This window comes from Bos grunniens, chromosome 3 (genome assembly GCF_055505025.1).
Source record: "Bos grunniens cultivar Pamir isolate PY7600 chromosome 3, Bosgru_T2T1.0, whole genome shotgun sequence".
Classification (NCBI taxonomy): domain Eukaryota; kingdom Metazoa; phylum Chordata; class Mammalia; order Artiodactyla; family Bovidae; genus Bos; species Bos grunniens.
This window is the reverse complement of record NC_141167.1, coordinates 23882875-23909600: the sequence shown is the minus strand read 5'-3', so window position 1 is coordinate 23909600 and position 26726 is coordinate 23882875. Positions and strand designations below refer to the sequence as shown.

General features: G+C 48.2%; 1 protein-coding gene and 1 long non-coding RNA gene across 19 annotated transcripts in view; one reads left to right on the top strand and one right to left on the bottom strand.

Moving 5' to 3' along the window:
- The window catches only part of LOC147375313 (uncharacterized), a 36311-nt gene extending 15174 nt beyond the window's left edge, over nt 1–21137 (bottom strand). Inside the window, exons 1-4 of one of the 4 annotated variants that reach the window (XR_015158860.1) lie at nt 20788–21137; nt 18587–18741; nt 17742–17919; nt 59–717 (exon numbers count right to left, since the gene is read on the bottom strand). This is a non-coding gene — a long non-coding RNA (uncharacterized LOC147375313). Of the gene's footprint in view, nt 1–58; nt 718–1265; nt 1428–17741; nt 17920–18586; nt 18742–20787 lie in introns of those variants that run through there. The other 3 variants (XR_015158861.1, XR_015158858.1, XR_015158859.1) reach the window with 3 other exon arrangements.
- Nucleotides 1–26726, top strand: part of LOC147375312 (BEN domain-containing protein 5) — a 1469512-nt gene that overhangs the window by 1228637 nt on the left and 214149 nt on the right. For 7 of the 15 annotated variants that reach the window (XM_086387413.1, XM_086387347.1, XM_086387343.1 and 4 more), the window contains 3 exons: nt 9216–9364; nt 14944–15157; nt 25017–25193. The exons of 7 other annotated variants lie outside the window; for them this stretch is intronic. In XM_086387413.1, coding sequence (XP_086243539.1) covers nt 9216–9364; nt 14944–15157; nt 25017–25174 — 521 coding nt within the window. In that variant the 3' untranslated portion in view covers nt 25175–25193. Of the gene's footprint in view, nt 1–9215; nt 9365–14943; nt 15158–25016; nt 25194–26726 lie in introns of those variants that run through there. One more of the 15 variants, XM_086387444.1, reaches the window with a different exon arrangement.

Genomic DNA, 26726 nt, shown 5'->3' with positions numbered 1-26726 from the left:
CAGGAGAGCCTGGTCACTGACTAGGAGGTCAGAGATACTGGAGTTTTGAACACTGGCTTTTCCATATTTTGATTGTGTTAACTTGGGCAAGTTACTTAACTTCCTGGGCCTTAGTTCCTTCATCCATAAAGTGGAGTCAGTGACAATACCAGCCACTGTGGTTATTAAGAGGATTAAATGAGCAAAGGCACGTACAGACTTCTGCCCAGGGCCAGCACATAGTAAGTGCTCAGTGAGTCCAGCGTTAGTGACGCAGTACCATTTGAGTTTGCGCATGAGATGTGTGTACGGCACTTGGCGCACAAAGGCGCTCACTGCCCTCCAACAGAGCGCAGGTGTGGTTGTCTCGGCTTGTCTTAGTCTTTGGTCAATCCAGGTCTCCTAACGTCTCCTGGGGGTTGCTACTTTCCCTTGTAAGTCCTCAGAAATCATATTTGAATTGTCTGTTTTACAGCTATGCCTGGACTTGATTTCAGGCTCGCTGGTATATAGTGTATTGAATTCTCCCGCCACACGCTTTTCCAGGACAGAATTCCGTCTTCCTATCTCCAATCCTCAAGCACTCCTTTGGACCCCCTTGAGTCTTCAGTTTTCTCTTTGTCACAGCTCTCCTCCCAGGGCTTGTTCATCTCAGAGCTCTTCTCCATTTCCTTCAGCCTTCAGTTCACTCTCACCAGTACACGGGAGTGCTCACAAAAGTTGGGCTTTGAGAAAGGACTAAGAGGATAAGTGGGAGATACCCATCAGGTCAGGTTTTCATGTTCCCAGGACCCAGCAGGTCCACAACCTGCCACTGTCTTGCTTACTGGTGGGCTGGGGCCCAAACTACCGTGTCTTGTGCCCCTCACCCTGGGTGGCAGGCAAGGGTGCAGCAATGAGAACTAGAATTGTTTCTCTTAAAGATATGGGCCGTCTTCCCCTTTGAAGGACTTTGTGCACTCTTGACGGGATCAGCATTAGCCACAGTTCACCCTAGGTTGTTTTAAGATCCGATTTCAGAGTAGCAGGACAGTCCAGGCCCCTCCTTCCTCTTTCTCCCTAGAGTTCACTTTGCTGGGGCAGTGGGGAGGGGGCTGAAGGATAGCTCCAGGCTGTCCCTTTGATCCTGATTGGGGAGTGGGAACATCAGGAGTCACTGGGCTTCTCTCTGTTGCCAGAACAGGAAATGTGCTTCTCACTTAAAATAGGGCTTTGCCCGTTGGCCATGGGCTTTCGTGTGGCAAGCTTGTTTTCTGCTGGCTTTGCCAGTCCGAGGAAACGGAGGTGGGAGAGCTCTCCTTCCAGGCAAGTGCTGGCCCCTGTGAACACCTGCTGTGGGCCTGATACTAGCTGCTTTTCGTAGAGAAAACCACCTCAGGAGTAGACAGGATCATCGGATGAGGACGCAGGCCCAGAGAGGAAATGAATGTCTCAGACAACAGGAGAGACTGATAAAGATTTGGAGTTAGGAGAGATGCTGGCTTATTCGGGAACCACAAGTCACCCCTGACCGAACTGCACAGAGGAGAGGTAGGTAGGAGGGACAGCCAAGGCTGCAAAGGCAGGTAAGGGCTCCTAGAACTGCCCCAGCCCTTACACAGGTGGATGCAGGGGCTCCTCCCCTCGGAGGGGCCTGTAGCCCATCGACCTCAGCATTGCCCCTTTGGTCATGGGCTTCAGGGACAGAGGGACAGACTGGAGCTGTCCCTCAGCCCCCTTCCCACTGCCCCAGAAAAGTGAACTCTAGGGAGAAAGAGGAAGGAGGGCCCTGGACTGTCCTGCTACTCTGAAATCGGATCTTAAAACCAAACAAATCAACCAACCCACATTTAGCAAAGATGAATCCCATTTAGTTCCTGCTCTAGAACAGCTCATGGCCTGAAGGGGAGAGACAACAAGGTCAGAGTCAAGGATTGACTTGTTTGGGAGATGTCAGCACCACCATGAGGAAACTCCGCCTCCCCTAACCCCTGCCCTCGGTGTGCCCTCGCTGTGCCCCACAGCAGCCCTTCAGGAATCTGAGGGCAGCCTTTGTGCCTCCTACCCCACTCCTTCGTACCACAACCCCTCAGTCTTCGCACCCAGCCAGTTCTGGTCCAGAACCAAAGGCCATTTTGTGTGCATTCAGCACATGTGTGGGGGCCTTCAACGCCTGTCTGGCAGGACAGACCCATGCTGTTGTGCATATCTTTGCCATTTGGAACGCTGCCTGGGTCCAGACAGTTGGGGTGGGTGGGAAGTAGCAGGACCACAGATGAAGAGCCAGCCCAGCTTTGACCACCAGCTGGCAGAGGACAGGCTCAGATCTCCTAGAGGTGAGATGAATCCTGGTGACTCACTCCCTCCCCACTGCACCCCCTGCTCAATTGTGGAGTTCTTCACAGACACCTAGGAAGGCAAAAGAAGGTCAGAGGTGCAGTATGGGTCCCACAAGGTGGACATTACGTGAGAAGCCTGTGCAGCCTGAAAACCACAGTTAGCTGAAGGCTTGTAGGGCTGTGGTAAGAGCAAGCCTTCAGAGTCTAGCAACCCTGAATTTTTTTTTTCTTTTTACTTTTGGCAAATTACTAAGAATTAACTTCTTTCATTCAGCACGTGTTTGATGAGTATTCATTGTGTGCCAGGGACATTGCTCTGGGTGCTGGATACAGCCGTGATCAGGACAGTGGCTGACCTCAGAGTTTGCATCCTAACCCAGAAGATAGTAAACAAATAATAACTTGATACTGGAGTGTCAAGATTAAAAGATTTTTTTTTAATTGTTATTTTGATGTAAAATTGGCTTCCCTGGTGGCTCAGCAGCATGCCTGCCAGTGCAGAAGACATGGATTCAGTCCCTGGGCTGGGAAGATCTCCTGGAGAAGGAAATGGCAACCAACTCCAGTATTCCTGCCTGGGAAATCCCATGGACAGAGGAGCCTGGTGGGCTGCAGTCCATGGGGTCGCAAAGAGTCAAACATGACAGCGACTAAACAATAGCAACAATAACTACTAAAGATGTTCAGTAGGTGTCAGTCACCTTTCCTTTTCAGGGAGAAGCAAATATGTCCTTTGAAACAGGCCCCTACAGTTCTCCAATGTGGGTAAAATACCTTGACCACCACGACTGGGACCTGGGCCCCCTCCTGCCACCCCTGTCTTGCTGGGCTTCTGCCCCATAGAGAGGGGGCTCTCTGAGTCCATCCCGGCTCTGCTGCTCTAGAGTTTTGACTCCCCAAGGGACCAGCCCCACTGTGAGGTGGCAGGGGGGGCGGGCATCCTCATGAGCTGCAGGGGTCTTGCCCAATCCAGTCTTTAGGGCTGGAATGGCCTCTCCTGCCTCTGCCTAGCAAAGCCTACTCCAACCCTCACCCACAGAGAGCCCTCAGAAAACGGGGAGGGTCGGGGAAGGACCCCAAGGAGCCGCTGCTGACAGTGATCTCATTGCCCTGCCTGACCATCCTACCATCTTCCCTCGACCTTATCTCAAGTTCTAGGAGCTCACCTGTTCCTTAAGGCCTTCCAGGGTCCCTGAGCCCATGGTAATCTCTCTGCAAACCTGTGCAGATCATGACGCTGCCCACAGCCTGGTTGATCAGTGAGCCTCCATAATGTGCCACTTGCCTCCCCGTGTGAGGATAACTACCCCACTCCAACCCATACGGCCAGCTCCAAGCCCCAGCCCAGAAGTTTGTGACTGTACTTCTGAAGCCTTCCTAGTCTCCTCCAGGTGTGGCACCTCCTCCTTTGCTTCTATTCCCAAGTCTTTATCCTTACTCTTGTCAGGATGGTATTAATGGACTGTGGTCTGTCTCTTTCCACTACTGGACAGCACATCATTTGAAGCTGCCTGCTCGGGGCTGGCACTTGGTGGGTGCCTAATGGATTCTCACTGAAGGAATGAGACCAGGTTTGCCCCTGCCCTCCCTGGAGGCACAGCGGGGCCGATAACCATATGCGTAGCTGTGGCAACAGGTGAGCATGGCCGATACCTTCTGAGAGAGGAGATCCACCTGCCCAGCTGCGGGCCATCTCCCATCTCTTTCCAAGGCCTCTGTGCACCTCCTTTGCTGTAGCTCTTCCCATGCTCAACTCCTTTTCCACAAGTAGAATCATCTTTTTTTGACAAACCCAGTATGCCTCTGGGCCACCAAAGTAGGCATATACTTTAAGGATTTTGATTTGATTTTTTGATTCACTTTATATTTAGGAAGAAACTAGAATTATACCAATAGCAGAGAAAAGTCCTGTTCATTTGCAGGAATAAATGGAAGACTTTAATACTTTTCAAGAGAAAATCTAACATTACTAGCCTTTCTGTTTCAACAGAAGTCAGAATTGATTTTTAGTGTCCAAGCATACATATTTTGAAGAAATGGGTTATTTTTAAACCTCCTGTCTGTGGACAGAGGAGTTGCAGCAAAGAGTCGGACATGACTGAACACGCAAATAGAACATAAGCATCAATGTCTTAGAAAGATTTCCAGAAAGAATGGCGTTAGTCCAGTTAAGCTAGACGAGAATAGAGAATGTTACAGTTTCCTTTATCTGTTGTGCCAGCAAACGTTTACCAAGCCCCTTACTGTGTGCCACGATTCCCATTTTATGGGAAAGGCCTCTGGGGCTTAAAAAGGTAAAGGAAATAATAGACCCAGGATTTGCAGCAGGTTTTCTAGCATTGAATCCAGTGTTTGTCCATCAGCTCACAGCTGTTTGTATGCAGTATAATGAGAGTTTCACGTGTTATATTCTCAGCGTCTCCAGAACTGGGGCATGCTGTATTTGTCTCCGGGTCCCCAATGCCTCTTCCAGGGCTCGATCTTGGTATGCAGTCAGGGATTGTGTGATGAATGGGCTCATGAATGACTGAATGAAAAGACAAGCGCTGTCTTTTATACTCTTTCAAAAGCTTTTTTTTTTTTTTTTAACCCAGCTGAAAGGTTTCTCTCCATGGAAGGTATATTTTCTCCAAAATAAACCTGAAGTGGATCAAAAGGCTTTTTTTTTTTTTTTGATTCCTACTCTTCCCACAAAGTGAAAAAAAGTTGCTTTGTTACTTAAAATATCTGCACCAGATCGTGCAGTGCCGTCTCTTAGCACAAGTGCTTATTATCGTGGCTAATTTGGTCACATGTGTTTGAAGGAGAACAATGCCTCAGAAATTTTTAAAAGCAAAACAGCAATCTGAAGCGTTTGTTGTAATGAGATGTAAATTGCCAGCATCGTAGTAGAGCCGACTAAAATTTGCAGTGAAGTGTTTTTCTCCCCCTTTTAAATTAAAAGCACTAGAGGCCCTCCCTCCTCTCTGGGAAGAAACCACATGCTTTTTGTTCCTTTTCTTTCTGACTCTGTACTACTGAACACGCCGCTTTATTGACCGATTCATCCCTTCATTCATCTGCCATTTTCTGAGCCGGTGTCCGAGCCTCCATTGTGCGCCTGCCTCGCTCTCTGGAGGCTATTGGCACTCCCCATTTCGCAGGCAGGAAAGCTGAGGCACAGAGAGGTGAAGCAGATGTGTCTCAGGATTCACACCCGGGTCTCCTGACGAACGGCTTCCAGGAGGAGCCTTTGGTTGGTCTGTCCTCCTCGCTGAGACACCAGGTCCTTCTGAATACAATGCCAGAGGAGGCAGTGGCAGAGAGCAGTGCTAATCCCTGGCAGCCGTCAGGTATTAAATGTGCTGATCGGGGGTGTTAAGAAATAGAGTTCCTTGAGAGCCTGGGAGCAGGAAGATCCCATTACAATAGACTCAGCGTTCGACGAAACTCTGTTGGTCCCTGAGCACACTGGCGGAGGGGAGCCTAGTGTGGGTGTGTGCCATGAGAGCCTGAACACCTGCTCTGGGCCAGGCTCGTGCCACGGACTTGGGGCAAAAGACCAGCGGGGCCCTGGTTCCCAGGGATTAGCAGTGACTAACTTGAGCACCCAAATACCACCCCCGCGTGGGGCAGGGGCGGGGGTGGGGGTGGTGAGCCACCATTTACTGAGCACCCACACTGTGCCAGAGTCTGTGAATCACTACATATATGAGGTTCACTCCTTTACGCTGCAGCCTGGCTGAGTCACTGTTGTCATTCCTCCTTTCAGGATGAGGCAACAGGAGTCAGAAAGGTTAAGTAATTATTGATGTGTAAAATCACCTGTTGACAATTGAATTGGAACAGGCACTGTGCTGAGCCCTGGTCTCTAATATAAAAAGACACAGTCTCTGTCTGCCCTCAGGCCTCACAGTCTAGTGGGGGTGGCAGAGAGAGGAATAGAGGAGTGCAGCTGTTACCAGGGGAGGAGGGAGTCCCAAGGAGCTGGCTAGGCAGGACACTAGGGAGCAGAGTCTGCGTTAGAAGAGAGGACCAGTGAGGGTGGGGCCAGAGAGGTGACTCTTTGCTCTCAGCTCCTGCTCTTATGTGTCTCTGTGTAGCCAGCAGAACTGTCCGTTCCCCTGGCTAGATGTTTCCAGTTTCCATTTTACAGCCCTAACTTCTACTTCCTGGGCTGCAAAAAGGTTACAGGTATTTGAGAACGAATACCTATAAACATCCCATTCACCTCAGGCACCTCCACTCAGCAGCAGGGCTTTATTTCAGAATCTGTGCCTCAACCCATTTAAGTCTCTTTCTTGCCCACAACTCACTCGCTGCTCTCATGTTATGAAGAATTTACTGAGAGCCTGCACCATGCCAGACATTGCCCTAGGTGCCAAGATTACAAAGAGAGTAAAACTTTACCCTTGAGGAGCTTCACAATTTGATGTGGACAGCAGACAGATTGGTAGATGATTCCAAATATAATGTGCTGGAAATATTTACGACTTAGAGACCCCCTACCTGGTAGTGATCAGAGCAAGGCCTCACAAAGGAGACACCTAAGCTCTGTTCTGCAGTCTGACCAGAGACTTGACAGGCAGATGAGATGGCATTCAAGGCCAAAACAGTAGCACGTCCAAAGGCTCAGAAGCTTGGGACAGCACAGCGCCTGAGGGACAACATCTGGGGAGAGCAGGAATTGAGCAGCAGAGATCAAGAAGAAGCTGGCTATATTCAGGGTCTTAAGGAGGCTATGGTACACAATTTTGAGGGTAGTGGGAGCCTAAGCCGGGAATGATTTGGTTGTGAGTAGATTTCTTTGGCAGCTGTTGTGGAGATAAATGGACGAGAACTAGACTGAAGTCAGAGCTGAGCTGGGTTTGTTCTCTTGTCCACCATCTTCCTCTCATGCAAGGAAAAGGAGGCTTTAGAGGAGTTACACTATCTTTTCCTAAGATGACCTGTGCTCCATTGGCTGCATGGCTCCATTCCTTTATCTTGCTGCTGAATGTCAGAGCAGGAAGAGACCTCAGGTGCCAACTTAGCCATGCCCTTTGGGGAAAGCCAAAGTAATTGCTTCTTCCCTGACCTAAGAAAAGATCAAATGCTCCACCTGAGTTTGCTTATATCTCAGAAACACAACCGAGATCTCATACAAAGAGAGGAGAAACTATGGCATCTGCTTCTGAAACTTTAGAGTTATTCATTCATTCTTGCCATTCTTTTGTTCATTTAGCAAACAGTCAGAGAACACCTCCTCATGCCAGGGGCTGGGGGCAAAGAAGAGAAAGCTTTAGGCCCAGCTCTTGAGTAGGTCACACAGAACTGGGAGATGCTCCTAGAATGGTGACGATGCTGTCAGTCCCTCATTCTGACAGCTTGTGCATCCACAGTTCACTCGCCTGTGGCCACACAATTAAAATCTATCCAAACTAGGAGTAAGACCTAGACTCGGTCTCCCACCATGAGCCCTGCTTTTCAGTGAGCTCTGCGCCACTCCCCAGCTTCGCTGCATTCAGCTTTGTGCCTTCACACTTCGTTGAGCCGCTCAGGTGCCACTAGTGGTAAAGAACTCGCCTGCCAACGCAGGAGACCAGAGACGTGGGTTTGATCCCTGGGTCAGGAAGGTCCCCTAGAGGAGGGCATGGCAACCCACTCCAGTATTCTTGCTGGGAAAACCCCATGGACAGAGGAGTCTAGTGGATTCTAGGGTCCACAGGGTCGCACAGAGTCAGACAAGACTGAAGTGACTGAGCACGCACTCATGTGCTGAGCACACACACGTGCACCTACATTGTTGGAGACTTCAGAGATCTGTCTTGCAGCTACCAGCAACTCAGAAATGGTTTTATCAGTCTAGGAAGCCCTATTGTGAGGAATTTTTGTAACAAAATCACAATACCTTCCTCACCACCAGGCAAAGCCAAGGGTATGGCAGTTTAGCACAGTAAATTGCAGCCAGGTTGTTGGTGAGGGCTTTGGCACACAAACAGCTCCGTACCAAACGGCCCACATGGTAAGAATAAGGGAAGGCTGGACCATGAAACTCACTGGTGACTTAAGCTACTTGCACAGTCTTGGGGACTGGCTTTGGCAGTAGCTAAATTTCTGATCCCAGTTAACTCCTGAAATACTTGCATAGGGAGAATTTGCAGGATGCCAAAACTCTCCGTTGGCCTTTGGATTTGCTCGCCTATAAAAGTTAATCAAGTTATCCAGCCTTACCCTGTTTTACTGCCCTTTGGTAATCAAGACACAACAGGTGATTTGAAAAATAGTCCATCATTTTAAAAAGCTAATGGAGGAAAAAAAAGTCCTCCTTAGAAACCACCACCATTTATCTCCTGCCTTTTACTGTTTTAACTGTACATAATTTGTGTTGATTGCATTAAAATAAAAATCAGGATAGCTGCCGGTTCAGGCAATCAGGGGCTTAATCTGTATTGTACTTTAATTTCTTGGTTGAAATGCGCTTGTCTAGATACTAGGTCTTGGGCGGTGGGGGGAGGCCTTTGCATTTCTCCCCGTGCTTTCCTATCCTCTGCTGCGGCCTACTTCACGTAGGCTGCAGGGATGGGGTTTTGGCAAATACACAGTTTGCATACTGCAGTCATTGCTACCCTGTCTCCACCCTAGTCTTAAAAGGACCTCTTTCCCCTGCAGGAAGTTGAATCCCTCGCATTTTCATTCAGACAGTGACACCCTAGAAGACTGCTTCTCATTCATGTTTAATTAGAATCTAGTCCACTCTTGTCTGCCAGCTTTTCCCCTGTGATGCTCATACCTCCTCTTATTTCCAAGCTGGGGTTTAAGTGTAGTCCAACGGACCAAAATAAGCCAGCAATAAGCATAGTTTGTGTGTGCCACCATGTGCTGACAGATGCCTAGTTAAAATATTTGCCTTTGATTTTCCTTGGAGTTCTAGACAGATCTCTTTTCTTAACTGCCTAGGTCCCGCCATTGACTTGGAAAAAGTAAAGTCAGAATGTCTCGAGCCCGAGCCGGAGTTACGGAGCACTTTCAGTGAGGAAGCAAATACGTCGTCCTATTACCCCGCTCCTGCACCTGTCATGGACAAGTATATCCTAGACAATGGCAAGGTAGTGTTTCAAGCTCACTCTCCGTTCCCGACAAGTGTTGGTTAGTCAGTGCGAAGGAGGAGGGTATGGTGGGAGCTCCCGAGATACAGCAACTGCTTGGCCTGCAGGCCTAGCTCTGTGACTGCTTCCAGAATCCATGTGCTGTAATCAGGGGAGCTTTACTAGGACTTTTTCTCTTCTTTTTTTTTATGGTAAATATTGGGCCAAAGCAACTGTAAAACTAAACTGACATTTAAAAATAGCTTATTAGTGAGAAAGATAATTTAAAATGATAATCTGATGAAACCAGATGCATAAAATGTATAAGGTGATCTCGAGATGAGATATCTGATTTACAGATATGGCTGTGACTGAATAGTCATTCATTCATTGTTTGCAAAGTACCTATGTGTTGTAAGTCCTACCCTAACCCTCAATGCCAGGGATACAGAGGTGAATGGGACATGCTCCTTACCCCTAAGCTGGTTTCAAGTTGTACATTCAGCTTGGTTAGCCCACAGTCCTAGGGCCACATACAACTCCTCAGATTTTTTTTTGTAAGACTCTTGAAAAAAAGTTAAGAAAGAAAACTTAAGCACTATTAGTAGTTCTATTAGTGCAGGGTGAAAAGTAACGGAATAGCCTTTGGAAGTCTTAAAGTCACATATATGACATAGCAGCAGGGCAAGGAGAAGACTTCTAATATTCTTCCTACATCCAAATGAATTCATCTTGGAGGAAATATACTGGCTCTCTGTCTAGGCACTGGTCATATTCAGTTTTACTATAATAGTCTTTGCCACCATGGCATGCATTATAGACATCACCTCTCCTTCTCCCCAGAGACTCATCTGTGTCAGTCTGTTTTTCTTGCCTTATGCTTCAAAAGGTCTCTGTTTATCCAGTATCGTTCCCCAGTGGGTTGATGAGAAAGGAAAGGTTGTTTTATTTGGGTTTCTCCAGATACATCCCTGCAGCTGGCCAGGCTGAGCCAAAGCAAGCATTGCCAAGCCAAGGAAATGAAACTTGTTGGTCTTCAGGGCTCCCTTGGATATGCTGCCCTCCTCTTTCTATCCATGTGCCCGCAACTCCCTCAGAGCACTTCCTCCCCTGCAGAGGCAGAACTGATGGGTCAAACCATAGGCCTGTTCTTCCCTGCCTTGCTGTAGCCTACAGGCTTTAAGAATCTGCTTTGCAGGGAAGAGGTGGCATGACAGAGTGGAAGTAGGCAGCCTGGAGCCCAAGTGTAAGCTTAACTCTTTGCCCTACCTGTGTGACTTTGAGTGGGGGCTTCCCTTCTCTGGGCCTCAGCATCTCTAGCTGTGCCAGGTAGGATCAAATTAATGCTCTCCATAGTCATTAAAAACGACTTAAACTGTGTATCTAACTCTGGTGAACCTTCAGCAGTTAGAGATGAAGAAAAGACTTTTCTGTCTCCGTTGATTTCTTTTCAGGCACAATCACATAGTGAAATGACTACAGACTTTTTCTTAAAGTAGCTTCTAAGAGAAATCTCTTTCTCTCCTGCTTTAAAGACTGGTGGACAGTTTCTGGGCATTATGAGGGTCTCTTTCGAAAGGATCATTTTCCTGCCAGGAAATGTGTCTCTCAAATGTCATTTGATTTTTTCATACTCAAGCTGCACAACCTGTCTTGAAAGTGCCGAGTTTGTTTTATCATTGATTATGGCCAATATGTTGCTATAAAACTAACTGGCTTTTGTTTCCACCAATTCATAGTCAAAGGAATTGATGAAGGGAGGGGAAGGAAGCAGACACCCTGGAAACGCACAGCAGCTTGCTTGGAACAGCAATCCCCCGCATCCCAGAAGCAGTCATTATTATTCTTGGCTCTGCTGTCGTTTCAGACCCTTCCTTCTTTCTGCTTCGATCTCTGTGATGCGCAGAGCATGGGAATGAGATCCGTTTCCTAGTAGGAAACTAGTTTTGTCATCTGAAACATTTCACAAAGGCATTCTTTGATCAAGTCCCATCCTACCAGATGCCATGTTTTTAATAACCTCCCTTGAAAGCGTTAAGGCTAACATTTCGGTCCAATAGTGAACTGTGGTTTATGTGAGTAAGGGTTTGCCATAAAAGTTACTTTCCGATTTGGCTCAAGTGCATCTCTTTTCTTTGTCTTAAGATATTTGGCAAAACTAATACAATATTGTAAAGTTTAAAAATAAAATAAAATTAAAAAAAAAAAAACCTCATTGAATCGTAAAGCTTCAAAGACCATCAAAGTTTAAATAATGTAATTTATACACGGGGTGGATGGGGAAATGCATCCAGAAGAGGGGCTCGTCTACAGCTGTACACCAGAGCAGAGGCAGGCAAGGACTAGAAGCCAGGTCACCTGGCTCTGAGGCTGGTGCTCTTGCCAGTCTGTTCTGCTGCATCCTTGAAAGCGGGGCATTGCTCCAGGTGCCCCTGAGCTCTGTTGACCTCAGGAACCCTTGTCCCAAATGCCCAGCTTGTCCCTGTGACCCGTCTCACCCAGGGCTGTTTCCTTTTGTGCTGCGTAGCTGGCCTTGTACTCGAGTGCATTCAGAAAATATTTTCTTTTTCAAGGAACAGCAGCTCATCTGAACTGAAAGCCAGTGCCATTAAGACATATTAAATATGTGCATCAGTTTCTTACAGCTTTGTGTTCAGACTAGTCTGGGCCACCTTGTAGGGGACGAAAGAGGCAAAGCCTGGACCTCTCCCCGTGGAGATGGACTGCGAAGGTAGTGAGGGCTCTTAGTAAGTTAGAAATTCAGAGTGGATAGAACTTAGCCCAAGAGTAGTGAAGGAGGTTTTCTTTCATTGGGGGCTGGGGTTTAAAAGCTTATCAGGCTAAGGAGATGTAAGGGAAGGCTCTCATCCCTGGGTGGGGGAGAGGCATGAACAGAGACATAGATAGGGGAAAGAAGGCAGCAGAAGTAACAGTTTCAGGTTTGCGCTACCCTCCTGATACTGTCGGCATGTTATCTCATTTATCTTCAGAATAGCTCTTTATTCAGGTGGTGATCTGCCTCAAGTACAGCTGAGGAAAGAAAGGCTCAGAGAGGTAGAGTGACTAGCCCAAGATATCCAGCTGGTGGGTAGAAGGGCTCGGATTCACACAGAGAAGAGACTCTAGAGCCTGTCCTTTTTCTGTCACCAGACACTGGACGTAGGAGGAAATGAGTGAGTTTAGGGACATCGTTGAGTGGTAGACATGCTATGCTTAATAGGTTGAATGGAAACAGGATTCTAGAGGACCTTTAAAACCAACTGAGGATGTTGCATTTGATGTGACAGAAAACAGGGGGCCGTTCAAGATTCCAGAAGGTTAACATAAAAACACAGTTGAAAGACTGCGGAAGTCATCTAGTCAAAGAAGGAAAGCTGTGTTTTAGGGAATTGATCTGGCAGTGTTTACAGCGTGGGTTGGTCAGGGCAGGGACTGGGGACAGGAAGGCCAGCCAGTGGCTTTTCTCCAGGTTTCCCTGACTGCAGTGTGACCCACAGTGGGTGCTGGCCAGCAAAGTGGCCAGGCAGGTGCAGAGGGAGGCCCAGGAGGAAAGCCAGATGAACATAAATCTGCTGTGTTTCCACCACGTCAGCACCACCATGACACTGGCGGCAGCAGGAGGCCACGAGAGTGTGGGCTGCAGGGTCATACAGGTTTAGAGTTGAACCTTGATTCCAAAATTTTCTAATAGTATGTCTTAGGAAAATTAATTAGTCCTTCTGAATCTCTGTCCCTGTCTGTAAATATTTCTACTTATTTCCATCCCTTAAGGTCATTATGTTTATAACTAAGAGTGGAATACCTAGTTCATAATGGGTACTCAAAGAAATATTAGTGTCCCCTTTCTCTTGTAGAAGAACATTGACCAAGATGACTACCACCTCTCTTTAAAGAACAACAAATTGAAAGGTTGTAGGAAAACAAGGCTTGAGTAGAAAAGAGCAAAGACCTTTGGAAAATGGAAGTTGCCCTCCATCTCCAAGGGTTTCTCTTTCAGTGTTTAATCTAATTCACATCCCTTGTTTTCTCCTATCTCAGGGCGCTTGCATGGGTAGCCACAGAGTCATCCAGGGAGGTGACTTGGGGTCCCACAGGGAGCAGGAGGGAGCTAGTCGCCAGCAGGCCTGATCTGGAACACAGACTGCCCACCTGCAGTTCAGGCTGCAGAGAGAAGGCCAGACTCGACCTTGGGTGGATGTTGCCCAGTGGCCCCAGGCCACCACATCCCACTCAAGGGCTGCTTATCTTCCTAAGCTGTGTGAGCAGAGTTGCAGCACGAGGTTTGCAGCACAGGGAGGCCAGGTGGATCTGGTTATCTGATATGGTGCCTGCAGAGGTCTGAATGATCATTTGAGCAAAAGGAAGTGAAGTGGATGTGGCAATGTTAGATTGTTTACCTACTGACATTCGTGGGTGGGCTGTGTTGCTCTGTTTTTTCTTGTTCATGGTCTGAAAATGCCAGTAATTGGTGAAGGAAGAAGCGTTGCTGGTTGACCTGTCTGCCCATCTGTGCATGCTCACTGTGCTTTCCAAGTCGATCTTCAGCAGAGAGCTCTTCAGATATCTCTGAATCCTGAGTCCTGCCAGTCTGCCGTCAGTCGGGGTGTCTCTCAGACCAGGACTCTCCCAGGATATCTCCTGACCATGCAAGGTCCACGACTGACAGTCTCTGAAGACAAGGACCTTGGCAGGGACTTTCCAGTCCTCTCAGGAAATTTAACTCATCAGTGGCTGCCTCTCCCACTGTCCCCACAGAGGCCACATCCACCCTCCGTGGACTCGGTAGAAACACAGCATGAATGGCAAGGTCAAAGTCAGAACTTCATTTTTAAATGATTAACATCAGCAAATGGTTTTTAAGTTGTTAAAAGAGCCAGAAAGGAAAAGGAAATCTCAAAGCTCCTTGCTAGATTATTCTGGGACATCTGCGTTTATGGACTCTACTCTGAAACTTTGAGCGCTTCCCTTATAAGGAGCAGAAGGTTGTGTTTTGTTCTGTGTGCCATCAGAATCAGACCAGGGACACAGTGGTTGTGTTTAATTTGTTAAAATCATAGGTTTTCTGAGCCAGAAAGAACTTAGCTGAAATCTAACTCTCCCTGCTCAGCTCCCCGAAGCTGAAGCCAGAGACAGAAAGAACATGCATACACACTCCGCTAGTGGCAGGACCTGGGCAGTTTCCCTCCCCACTCCAGCGGCTGTGGCTGCCACACCCGGCTGTACCCTGGAGTCACCTAGAGAGCCCCACCCGGACAACATAAATGCACTCTGCAACTTCATAGTTGAGTGACTTTTCAAAAGTGGCTGCACCTCTCCCAACCTGGCTTTTCTACCTGAAATGAAAATAGAGTCCCAGCACCTTCCTTCCAGGGTTGCTGTGAAGATCTGAGAGAGTAAATATAAAGCACTAGCATAAGGCCTGGCGCATTACGGGTGTTCAGTAAATGCGTATTTTTATTTCCCTGAAAGAAAGGTAGTTAGTATTTATGGAGCAGATCTCTTGTAGTTGTGCAGCACTGTCTTTTAAAGGACAGGAAAAGCTTCCCGCTGCCATCCTGTCCGACTAAACAGGTGCTCGCTTGCGTTCTTATCCCTTTCAGGTCCATCTGGGAAGCGGGATTTGGGTTGATGAGGAGAAATGGCACCAGCTGCAAGTCACCCAAGGAGATTCCAAGTACACGAAGAACTTGGCAGTCATGATTTGGGGAACAGATGTTCTGAAGAACAGAAGCGTCACAGGAGTTGCCACAAAAAAAAAGAAAGATGCAGTCCCTAAGCCACCCCTCTCGCCTCACAAACTAAGCATCGTCAGAGGTGAGTCCTGCACTGGAGATGCAGTGACTGAGATCCTGCCCTCAACCCTGGCAGGAATGCACGGGGCACGTTTCAGTTCAACACACCTGCTGAAGCCTCCCCGTGCCAGGCCCTGGCCTGGGCACAGGAACACAGGAGCAGATACGGACCTGGTCCTGGGCAAGCTCACATTAACAAGGCAGATGAGCTGTAGACACACGTGCGGTTCAAGGAGCTCACATGCGAGAGGCACAGAAGGGGGTTCTCAGGAGGCCAGGAGACCCCTAGCTGGAAAATCAGGGAGGGTCCCTGCGAAGTGGGTCACTGAAGCAGGCCTTGAAGGGTCCACCAGATCTGGGGACGCAGATGTTTAAAGAGAGGTACTTGGGACAGAGGTGTGGGATTGGGAAAGGAGGCTGCTCTGTAGAGCAAGTGAAGGTCAAGGCTCAGACACCAGCTCCTGGGGGTCCTAGCCTCGTGCCTGGAGCACTTAGTGAGATGAAGACCAGCCAACGATTGCTAGACTGAGCTTCTTTTCTGGGGTTTGGGAGGGTTTGGAGAGACTCCCTGTCTCTTTGCCTGTTTCCCGAAAGGTAGGGCTCTAACCTGGACTCTCATTTTCCTTCCCTCCTGCCTTCCTTTCTCCTCTTTCTTTCCTCTTCCTTCTTTCTCTCTTCTATCTCTCCCACCTATTCTCCATCTGTTTACTAAGCTCTTATTCTTTACCAGACTCTACTGTGTATGGAGGACTTAGAAAGGGCTAAGACACAGTCTCCATCTGCAAGGAGCTCAGAGTCTCATGCCGAAGGTGAACACAGAAAAGCTAGTTACGGTACAGGTAATGCAAATTACAGAGACAGGAAAGTACACGGGAGCAGAGAGAATATAATAATCGTTAATTATTCTGAGCACTTAGGATATTTCAGGTGAAGGCAATGGCACCCCACTCCAGTACTCTTGCCTGGAAAATCCCATGGATGGAGGAGCCTGGTAGGCTGCAGTCCATGGGGTCGCTAAGAGTCAGATACGACTGGCCGATTTCACTTTCACTTTTCACTTTCATGCATTGGAGAAGGAAATGGCAACCCACTCCAGTGTTCTTGCCTGGAGAATCCCAGGGACAGGCGGAGCCTGGTGGGCTGCCGTCTATGGGGTCGCACAGAGTCGGACACAACTAAAGCTACTTAGCAGCAGCAGCAGCAGGATATTTCAGGTCCATATTAACTCATTTAATCTTCATAACACATAACTCTCCCTTCTGTTGACTGCTAATATTATCCCTGTTTTTGATGTGGAAACTGGACACATAGATGTTAAGTGACTTACCCACATCACACAGTTTTAGGACTAGAGCCAGGAGTCCTAGCCAGGAGGGCTGACTTCAGAAGCTGTGCTCCTACCCACTAGTCTCTAAGTGTCCAGCTGCCAGGTTTTGATGAAGAAAGTAAGACTCAACCAGTCAGTGTGTGCATTTAGAATAGGCCTTGTACCAGATTGTGGAGCAGGCACAAATATGTCCACAAACAAATCAGATAATTTCAGGTATTGATGAAAGGCTGTGATGTATATCTGAGTGAGACAGTAGCTGTGTTAGCTGGGGTGGGTGGAGAAGACCTGTTCAAAGAGGTGGTTTCGAGCTGGGAACTGGATGTGGAAGAGGCAGTCCTATGTGATTCTGAGGGGGCGTGAAAGAGGCAGAATAAATAACAGGTTCAAAGGCCAACATGCTCAAGGGGTGAAGAAGCCCCAGCCAGCTGCAGAGTCATGAGTGCAGGGAGACTGAGGCCAGGGTGGTGGGCAAGGGATGGTCTTGGGCCATGAAGGCCACGATGAGTAGCTTGACTTACTCTTCTTGCAGGAGAAAGATGATATGGAGTCTTCAGTGGGAGGGACTGAATGGGAGCCAGTCAAGAGGCTGATGCAGTGGTGCCATAGACTGAGGTCAGAGCAGTGGAGACAGAGAAAAATGGACAATTGTAGGATATATTTTGGAGGTCCAGATCTCAAGACACAGAGAGATTAGGTGACCAACTGGAAGTCGTGGCTATGAAGTTTCAGAGCCTGGATTGAAACCCACCTGGCTGACTCTGATCTGGGGTTTGTTCTGAAGCTCAGCTGCCTCCCTGGATGGCTGATTCATGGTTAATTGATTTAGGCAGACACTTATTTTTAGACAAGCAGAGGTAACCTGTAGTCTGCCCACTGTCTGAAATGATGGAGCCTAATTTAGGAGGTCATCCTGAGAAAGAGTCCTTCCTGGGGACACAGCCCTGCCTCCCCAAGGGGTGGCCGACCTCTGATTCTGTTACACTTGTTGGAATGTGACTCAGCAGGTCCCTGGTGCCTCCCAGTGACCGACTGTCGCTGTCACGCCATGGTATAAAATCATCTGCCACGTGTCTGCTTCAGACGTTAGTGTGACCGTGTCAAACTCACCTCCCCGTCCTCCGTGCCTCATACAGGGCCTGACACACTGTGAGCTCAGTCAGGGAGGGCTGAAAAAACGCCACACTGAGACCTGCAAGCCGTCCCCTGATCGACTCTTCACACGGTTTCTTGTGAACCACTTTCCCCCCAAGTCCAGTGCCCTCAGCTGAAAACTTACCTCTCAGATGGTTAAGAGGGCTGCTTGGCTGATAGTTTGGTCATTGTTACTCCTGAGTTGTGAAAACAAGTTTCCCTTCCTTGCTGAGCTGCACTGTAGGGCTGGCATGACTTCGTGACGGTCATATCATTGAAGTTCACGATCGTTCAGTGCTTGTCAACTTTCAGGCCCCTCCCGCCTGCTCCCAGTGAGAGGCGATGGAAAGCGGAAATTGGAAAGGAATGTCAATAAGCTTGAGGTTGAGCCCCAGCCCTGCCTTGCCCTAACTCTGAGCTGTCCCCAGTTCTGTTTACTCTTGTTTCCGCAAGCCCCGTGCAGCACTCACATGAGGTAGGCGCTTGATGTATCCACCTGTAAGGGCGGATCGTAGCCCTTGCCCCGGCAGCCCAGTGGACCCAGAGACATTTTGTATGTGCTTTGGACCCCATTCACATGATGTTCTTTGTATCTGGTTTGGTCCCCATTACTAAGGGACAATCTAGAAGAAAACACCTTAGCCGTATGGCTTGAGGCCATTACAGACTTACTGTCTTCAGCCCCACAGGCCACGCCCTCCAAGTTTCCCTCACTCATCCACTCCTCAATTTTCCAAACCCTCTTTAAAGCTTCTCTACTTTTCCCGTGCAAGTCCACATCTCTTTTTTCAAAAGATGGCCTTGTCTCCTCCTTCACAGAGAAAAGAAAAATAAATCCCACAGCTTCGATCCACCATATCTACAAACTTACCTGGACCGCCCCCCACCCCCCCAACCCCCGCCCAGTTTTATGCCTCATGTCCAAAAGAAGAGTTTCCTTGTCTTATTTGGGACTGGTCATTCTCTCTTTCTAAATTTCAGCCCACCTACCTTCCTGAGTACGTTATTCCTTCCACTCAGTTGGTTCCTTCCCAGCTTAAATATGCTTTGATCACTCATTTCTTATGGAAGCAAGCGAAACACTCCCAAGGGGCCACCTACATCACCCAGCTGCTGCCATGTCTTCCTTTTCACATCCAGGTTTCCTGAAAGAGTTGTCGACACTCACTGCCCATGTGCACTAGCAATGCCCCTGCCGTCTCGTCTGGCTTCCGCTCCAGCCCTCTGCTTAATCTGTCCTTGCCAAGCTTTCCTCCGGCTCCTCTTCACTCCAGGCAGGCAGGACTCCACCTCCTCCCCAGCCTGTGTGACCGCTCTTCCTTTACTGAGAAACCCATCCTGCCCCCTCAAGTCTCCTCCTGCCTGTGGCTTCTCGTCCCCATTGTGGGCTCCTCTCCCCCTGCCCTCTCCTCCGTCTCCAGCCTCCTCCCTCTCCCTCTACAAAGCTGCCCTCTGCTGCTCTCACTCCCCTTGGTTCCCATTGCCCCTGGCGTGCACACGGTCCAGAGTTGAAATCCACACTCATCATCTTGGCTGCTGCCTGATGATCCGCCTCCGGTGACCCCTCCGGCCTCGTCTCACACCACACCTCCCAGTTCCCACTGCTCTCTAACCGCTGAGGCCCTCTCCCAGTTCATTCCTGTCCCCACTTCCTCTGATCTGCACACTCTGCCTCCATGTCATTCAGAGAGGCCTTGACTTCCGAGTCCACGTCCTTGACTTCCAACTGTCCAAGCTGATGAAGTAGCCTTGCCATCACTCTTTTAACACATCACCCTCCCTAAAGTCTGCAGTGCATTTCTTATTTATTTATTTGCTTGATGACTGTCTTTCTTCCCCACCCCCATGAGAATATGAGCTTTATGAGAACTTGCTCAGGGCCAGTATGTTGTAAGTGCTTAATAATATTTGTTGAATCAGTGACTGATGGCAAATATATATTTGACCTCAGTTTACACTTTGAGGTTCCTGATCCATGCATTTGGGTGCCACTGGTCACCTCCTCCCAGATGTCCACATGACATCTGCACATCTACACCCCTCACTGCTCGCCTCTTCCTTCACCCCAGAGCCTCTGCCCTGTGTGTTCACAGTCATGATGAAGGACACACCACCACCTGCCAGGAACCCAGGGATGCCTCATTCCGCAGTCCTTGTTCAGCTCACTCCCCATCAGTTCTGCCCCTAAATACCTTTTAAACCATCTACTTCTCTCCATACCCATTGCCGCTTTCTTTTCTCCCCTGCCTTACCCCAGCTGCTTTATATTTAATCAGAGTGATCATTCTAAAACCAAGTATGATCCTGTTACCACCACCCTGACACCTGGTGCCCATTATTAAAGGGTAAACTTCTTATATATGCTCAGTCTTTGAGACTCCATGGACTGTAGCCCACCAGGCTCTTCTGTCCATGGAATTTTCTAGGCAACAATACTGGAGCAAGTTGCCATTTCCTACTCAGGGCGTCTTCCCAATCCAGGAACTCTTGCTTGGAGAATCCCATGGGTGGAGGAGGCTGGTGGGCTGTAGTCCATGGGGTCGTGAAGAGTCCGACACGACTGAGCGACTTCACTTTCACTTTTCACTTTCATGCATTGGAGAAGGAAATGGCAACCCACTCCAGTGTTCTTGCCTGGAGAATCCCAGGGACGGGGGAGCCTGGTGGGCTGCTGTCTATGGGGTCGCACAGAGTCGGACATGACTGAAGCAACTTAGCAGCAGCGGCAGAGTCACCTAGGAAGCTTTTTAACGTGTCATAAAAGCACCTTCATAATCTGGCCCCTGGCCTGGAGCTCCAGCTTATTTTTTTTAGCATATTCCCTTGAACTGTTAAGGTCTTACTATAATGAGCCTCTGTGTTCCAACAAGCCTTGTCCTCTCTCACGTTAGGGAATTTGCAGATGCTATGTCTGGCACCAGAAGCATAGGTCAGACTGCCCACCTAACCCCTGTGCTGCTTTGCCCAGCCAGCTGTTACTCACTGCCCAAGGGTGCTTAGGAGAACCTTCCTGCAGGAGGCCTTCCCTGACCTCTCAGGGTAGGGGACACTTCTGTTGTGAGTCCTAGGGCACCCTGTGCCTGCCTCTGTCCTCTTCTGTCTGTATCTTTGCCTCCTAGGTACCTGGTCAAATAACCCTTTAGAGCCCATAATACTTGCCATACCAGGGAATAAGAGGGAAATTGACTTACCCAAGGCCATACATCTGGTTCGACCAGAGCTGAGCTGAAGTGCGCTTTCAGGCTTCCCTGGGTCTCCAGGGGTTTCTTGTCTTACAGATGTACAGTTCAGTTTGTTGGTTGTTGTTGTTGTTGTTTTAGCTACAGCCCAGCAGGCTTAAAGTCTGTCTCCCATCGCAGCATGCACGCACCGTTTTTAGCCTAATTATTTAAGGTTGCCTTTGACTGGTTCTTCCCATGCAGGCTGTCTTCTGGACTGAGATTGTTTGTTCTGTAAGACTTTACCGCATTTACGCACATTGGACATGTCAAAATGACAAAAGCCTTGGTGCTCACAGGGTTGGTGAGGATTTTTTCTTCTCTTTGGTTTGAAAGTCGCTCTTCACCAGGTAGCCGGGGAATGGGGTGAACACGGACATCACTTTAGAAAGGTGAGAGCAGGAGGGCTGGAGGGGTGTCTCACTGTAATGACAGGCTCCAGAATGACAGTTAAACCCTTATTAAGGTCAAGTGACCTTTTGCAGACTGTCTGAGTTTTCAAATGAGCCACAACATTGAGTTCTGGTTAATTTTTATAACTTTTTTAATAGGACACATTAACGCTGTTATACACTTTGTTAATTAAGCAATAATCTCAAATGCTCCCTCGCAGAGGGAGACATTCCCGGCAACTGCAGGTGATTAATATCTGGAGCCTAATGAAAGCCTTTTAATCAACCTCGGGGGCCATTCAGTGCTCTTACCCCCAGGAAACGAGAGTGATTGGTATTCTGTGGAGGCCGCTGAAAACCTTCCTCCATCTGCCTCTTCTCTGACTCATGCAGGGGCCTCTCGGGGCCAGCACACCCACTCCCCTGCTCCCTCCTCTCTCCTTTTCCTCTTCACCTACCCTGTTACCTTCCAGAGAACTAGAGCCCTGGAGCTGGAAGAATCTCCTTAGATGATCGGATTTGACCTGCTTTCAGACCGTGAGACTGAGACCCAGAGAGTTTCCCACTCAAGGTGGCCCAGCAACTAGGTTTAGAGCCAGATTCGAGCCCCTGAACTTAGAGACAGTCCTCTGCGCAGGACACACCCCTCATTTGGTTCAGGTTCCAGCAACATCACTGCAATTGTCTGCCTTACCCTGGCCCAGGGCTGGAGAGGGCACCCCCAGGGGGTTCTAGTCTGTAGGAGAGACAGTGTGGTCACAATTTTATTAGACTGCGGTCAGGGATTTGATAGGGAACAAGCCAGATGTGTCAGGGAGCACCAAGAATGCAGGCAGAGTGGGGTCTCTGGCTCAACCTGGGAGATTCCAAGATGAATGAATCTAGAAGAATGAGCAGGGTTTAGTCAGGTGAAGGATGAGGCCAAGGTAATTGGGGAGGAGATGAGCAAAGACTGATTTGTGGGCCAGCCTGGAGCAGGGCGGGAAATGGAGTCAGCAGAGGTAGGACTGGTGAGACAAGGCTACCTGCCTTCTCGTCTCAGTCCCCGTGGAAGGGCCAGCACGAGACAAAGTGCACGTTGGTCAGGAAGCAGTGAAGGTCAGCTGAAAGCTTCTAAACCCTTCTCCATAGGGAGGAGACGTGCTTCAGAGAAAGAAGGCCTGTAGCACACACACCCGCAGCCTGAGTGGCAGCAGGAGGCAGGCTGGCTGTGTCCCCAGGGAAGGGCTCAGTGCAGAGACCGCGGGGGATCATGCCCACACTTACCTGCTCTCCAGGCTTCGGTCTTGTCTCACGTGGGTGGAGGAGTTAGCACAAGTTAGTCTCCGTGGTTTCTGCTGGTGTTGACACTCTGCACCACTGACTGGATTGCCTGCTGTGCACTGGCCTGGTAGACAAGACTTTGTGTGTGTGCATGCGTGTGTGCCCAGGCCTGTCTGACTCTTTGTAACCCCGTGGACTGTAGCCCACCAGGCTCCTCTGTCCATGGAATTTTCTAAGCAAGAATACTGGAGTGGGTTGCCATCTCCTCCTCCAGGGAAGACTTTGCTCATCCTGCATAGCAGTTCCTCGAGACTGGGTTGCCATTCCTGTTTTATAGACAAGGAGGATCAGGTACAACAAAGTTAAAAATCTTGCTCAGGACTACATACCCAGTGGTTCATTCCCACGCACAGCCGTAGTCCCCTTATGTGCAGAATTATCATGTCCCCTCGGGTTTCCTTAGAAAAACATTCATGCCCCCATTTATTCATTTAACAGGCATTTACTTCCTCTTGCCCCCGTGCCAAGCACTGTGCTAGGCCCTGGGAGCAAACAACGGCATATACATAAAATAACTAGGACAACCCCATACAGGTATAGTGTTCCTTACAGTGTGACAAAATCTTGCAAATTGCAAAATGTTTGTATCACATCCTTCATGGCAGCCTTAAAAAAGATCACATGTGGTTTCTTATCCTTGTTGAGTAGGTGAGGAATCTAGGGCAATGATTTGCCTCAGGTCCCCGGGCTAGGAAGTAGGCCACCATCAGGTTCCAGTCAGGTCCCGTCTGGGGCTCACTCTCTGCCTCATCTCGGCAAATGGCCGAGTCAGTGCAAGTGGCCGTCCTCAGCCTCATTAGTGATCACCTTCCTGAGGTACCACTTCACACCCACCAGGTGGCCGAAACCTTAACGATCAGTTAAGATGTATGCATACTGAACTTTGAGGGCTTCCTGGTGGTTCAGTGGCAACCCACTCCAGTATTCTTGCCGGGAAAATTCTATGAACAGAGGAACCTGGTGGGCTACAGCCCATGGGGTGACATGGGCTGTGTGTGTGTGTCTGTGCACACTCAGTCATGTCCGACTTTGTGACCCCATGGGCTGTAGTCCACCAGGCTCCTCTATTCATAGAATTTTCCCAGCAAGAATACTGAAGTGGGTTGCCATTTCCTAGTCCAGGGGGACTTCCCAGTCCAGGGATGGAACCCACGTCTCTTGCGTCAGCAGGTTGATTCTTTACCAGCTGAGCCGCTGAGCCACCAGGAAGCCTTCAGAATTCAGTATGCATACACTGTAACAGTGGGCAGGTCCAGCCAAGGCCCGTACTGGGCATTTCCTGTCCGTCTGCCCCAGGACACACAGCCTAAGTGCCTGTAATTGCAGAACACAGCAAACAATCCAAGTATTCACTGACAGTAAAGTGGGTCAGTCAGTGGTGGATTAGTCGGACAATAGAACACTACTCATCAGTGAAAAGAAATGACCTGCAGCTGCACTCACACTTCAGCATGGGTAGCTCTCAACACTGAGTGGAAAAAAAGAAAGTCAGATGGATATACAGAGTAGGGAGACACTTGTAAAACGTTCAAAACGGGAAGAGTAGATGATACGTTATTTAAAGATGTGTCAGTCACTCAGTCATGTCCGACTCTGTGACCCCATGGACTGCAGCACACCAGGCTTCCCTGTCCATCACCAACTCCCAGAGCTTACTCAAACTCATGTCCATCAAGTCGGTGATGCCGTCCAACCATCTCATCCTCTGTCGTCCCCTTCTCCTCCTGACTTCAATCTTTCCCAGCATCAGTGTCTTTTTCAATGAATCAGTTCTTCGCATCTGGGGGCCAAAGTATTGGAGTTTCAGCTTCAGCATCAGTCCTTCCAGTGAATATTCAGGACTGATTTCCTTTAGGATGGACTTGTTTGATCTCCTTGCAGTTCAAGGGACTCTCAAGAGTCTTCTCCAACACTACAGTTCAAAAGCATCAATTCTTCTGTGTTCAGCTTTCTTTATAGTCCAACTCTCACATCCATACATGACTACTGGAGAAACCATAGCTTTGACTAGACAGACCTTTGTTGGCAAAGTAATGTCTCTGCTTTTTAATATGCTATCTAAGTTTGTCATAGCTTTTCTTCCAAGGAGCAAGTGTCTTTTAATTTCATGGCTGCAGTCACCATCTGCATAAAGATGTGTGCATATGTGTTAACATGAAAAAGAAATTCAGGAGAGCAGTTACCTCTGGTGAGGACAAGGAGAGGGTAGGATGGGGGAGGAGTGTCTGGGAGCTTCAGAGGGACCCCATTAACCAGGGGAGTGGGCACATAGGCATTGTATCTTTATTTTTAAAGTATAAATTTACAGTGTAGATCTCTTTTTCTCAGTACATTTTGTGTTGAAAATTTTAAAAGGCAGCTGTGCCAGTTATGTGAATTGGTACTTTGGAAGTATGTCAGGAGGCACATTTTCCTTTCTCTTCCGTAAAGATATGTACTTGAATGCACCATTAATCCTTGGCCTTCTTGTTTCTTTTCCCTGTCTAGAGTGTTTGTACGACAGAATAGCACAAGAAACTGTGGATGAAACTGAAATTGCACAGAGACTCTCCAAAGTCAACAAGTACATCTGTGAAAAAATCATGGATATCAATAAATCCTGTAAAAATGAAGAACGAAGGGAAGCAAAATACAATTTGCAATAAACTTTGGATTTTTCATAAAGCCTTCTCGTTTTCCTTGCTTGGCGTGTGATTTGCGGGCGATGGTGTTGTCCAGATCAGACCCCACCATGCATGGTGGTGTGCGGGCCAGGAGCCAGTAGGGTTCTGGGGTCAGCCGGCCTGTTCTGAACTTGGACTTCTCACTCCAAAGACCGCAGATGGATTTGCTGAGATTCAGGCAGCAACCTGGCACCAGAGTTGTTCCGGGGATGGTGAAAATCCTGTCCTTTTGGAAGGGGATGAAGTGACTCTGAGTTGCCTATCACTCGGCCAAGAATTTGAGCTGATATTTTTACCATTCAAGGACTTCTATCTTTGTTCCTCTATTTTGTTCTATAATAAAGCTTCATTAATTCTTTGCTGTAGACAATCTTTATCCTCATTTATTTAAGGAGGGATATTAAGTGTACAATGGACATGACCAGTGTCCTTTGAGGGGCAGAACATTCAGGCTGAAGGAAAGAAAATTCATAATGGATGTAACTTCTGTCTGCAGATCTGAAGGGCTGTCTTGAAGCAGATTACTTTCTCTTACCTCAGAGGACAGATCTAGGTCCAGTCACCTCTCCCTCAATGTGATCTGAGACTCAGCTCCCCTGATAATTTGAGTCAATCTGTAAAAGAGTGTGAGGGGATGGTAATTTAGATGTGGTTCAGGGTCACCTTCAGGAAGTTGGAGGCAACATCACCTGGTGTCACTTCATTTATCCTATCTTGTATCTCAAGTGATCTTTCAAGTTGCGTAATTTGTATCTCATTCAGTACCTGCATCTCTAAAGTGCCTGGTGCACAATCAAGCAAACCACATTTGATCTTCCTGTTGATTGACACTTCCTTTCTGTAATGCCTGTGCCTATGAAGTCAGCATCGGGCTTCCCTGGTGGCTCAGCCGGTAAAGAATCCACCTGCAATGTGGGAAACCTGAGTTCCATCCCTGGGTTGGGAGGATCCCCTGGAGAAGCGAACGGCTACCCACTTGACTATTTTGGCCTGGAGAATTCCGTGGAATGTATATAATCCATGGGGTTGCAAAGAGTCGGGCACAGCTGAGCAACACACACACACATACACACACACATATATATACACATGCACACATATATATGTGTGTGTGTGTGTGCTGCTCAATAAATATTGGCAGTCATTTCTGGTTATTGACTTTTAGACATTGGTTGGAAAACTTTGGCGTCTGGTTTCTCTAATGCTTTATCTACTAAACCGTTAGGTCATTGGTGGTCTGTAAGCAAAGGCTCAGGGTCACTAGGGTCAATAGTGGATGTGGCTACCTTTATGAGAAGTTTTATTTTAGTACATAAAATAATTCTAACATGAAATATTATATGCTTGCTAATAGGTTGTATAAGTGTGAATTTCCTTTTATGGTGTTTTCCCAGCTCTCCACAGACTAGCAATGTGATCTTGAACCATGCACTTAACTTCTCAAAGTCCTTGCCAGTACAATGAGGAAAATAATGCATACCACACAGGCTCTGTGAATAATTAAATAATAATAACAACAATAACAGATACTTAA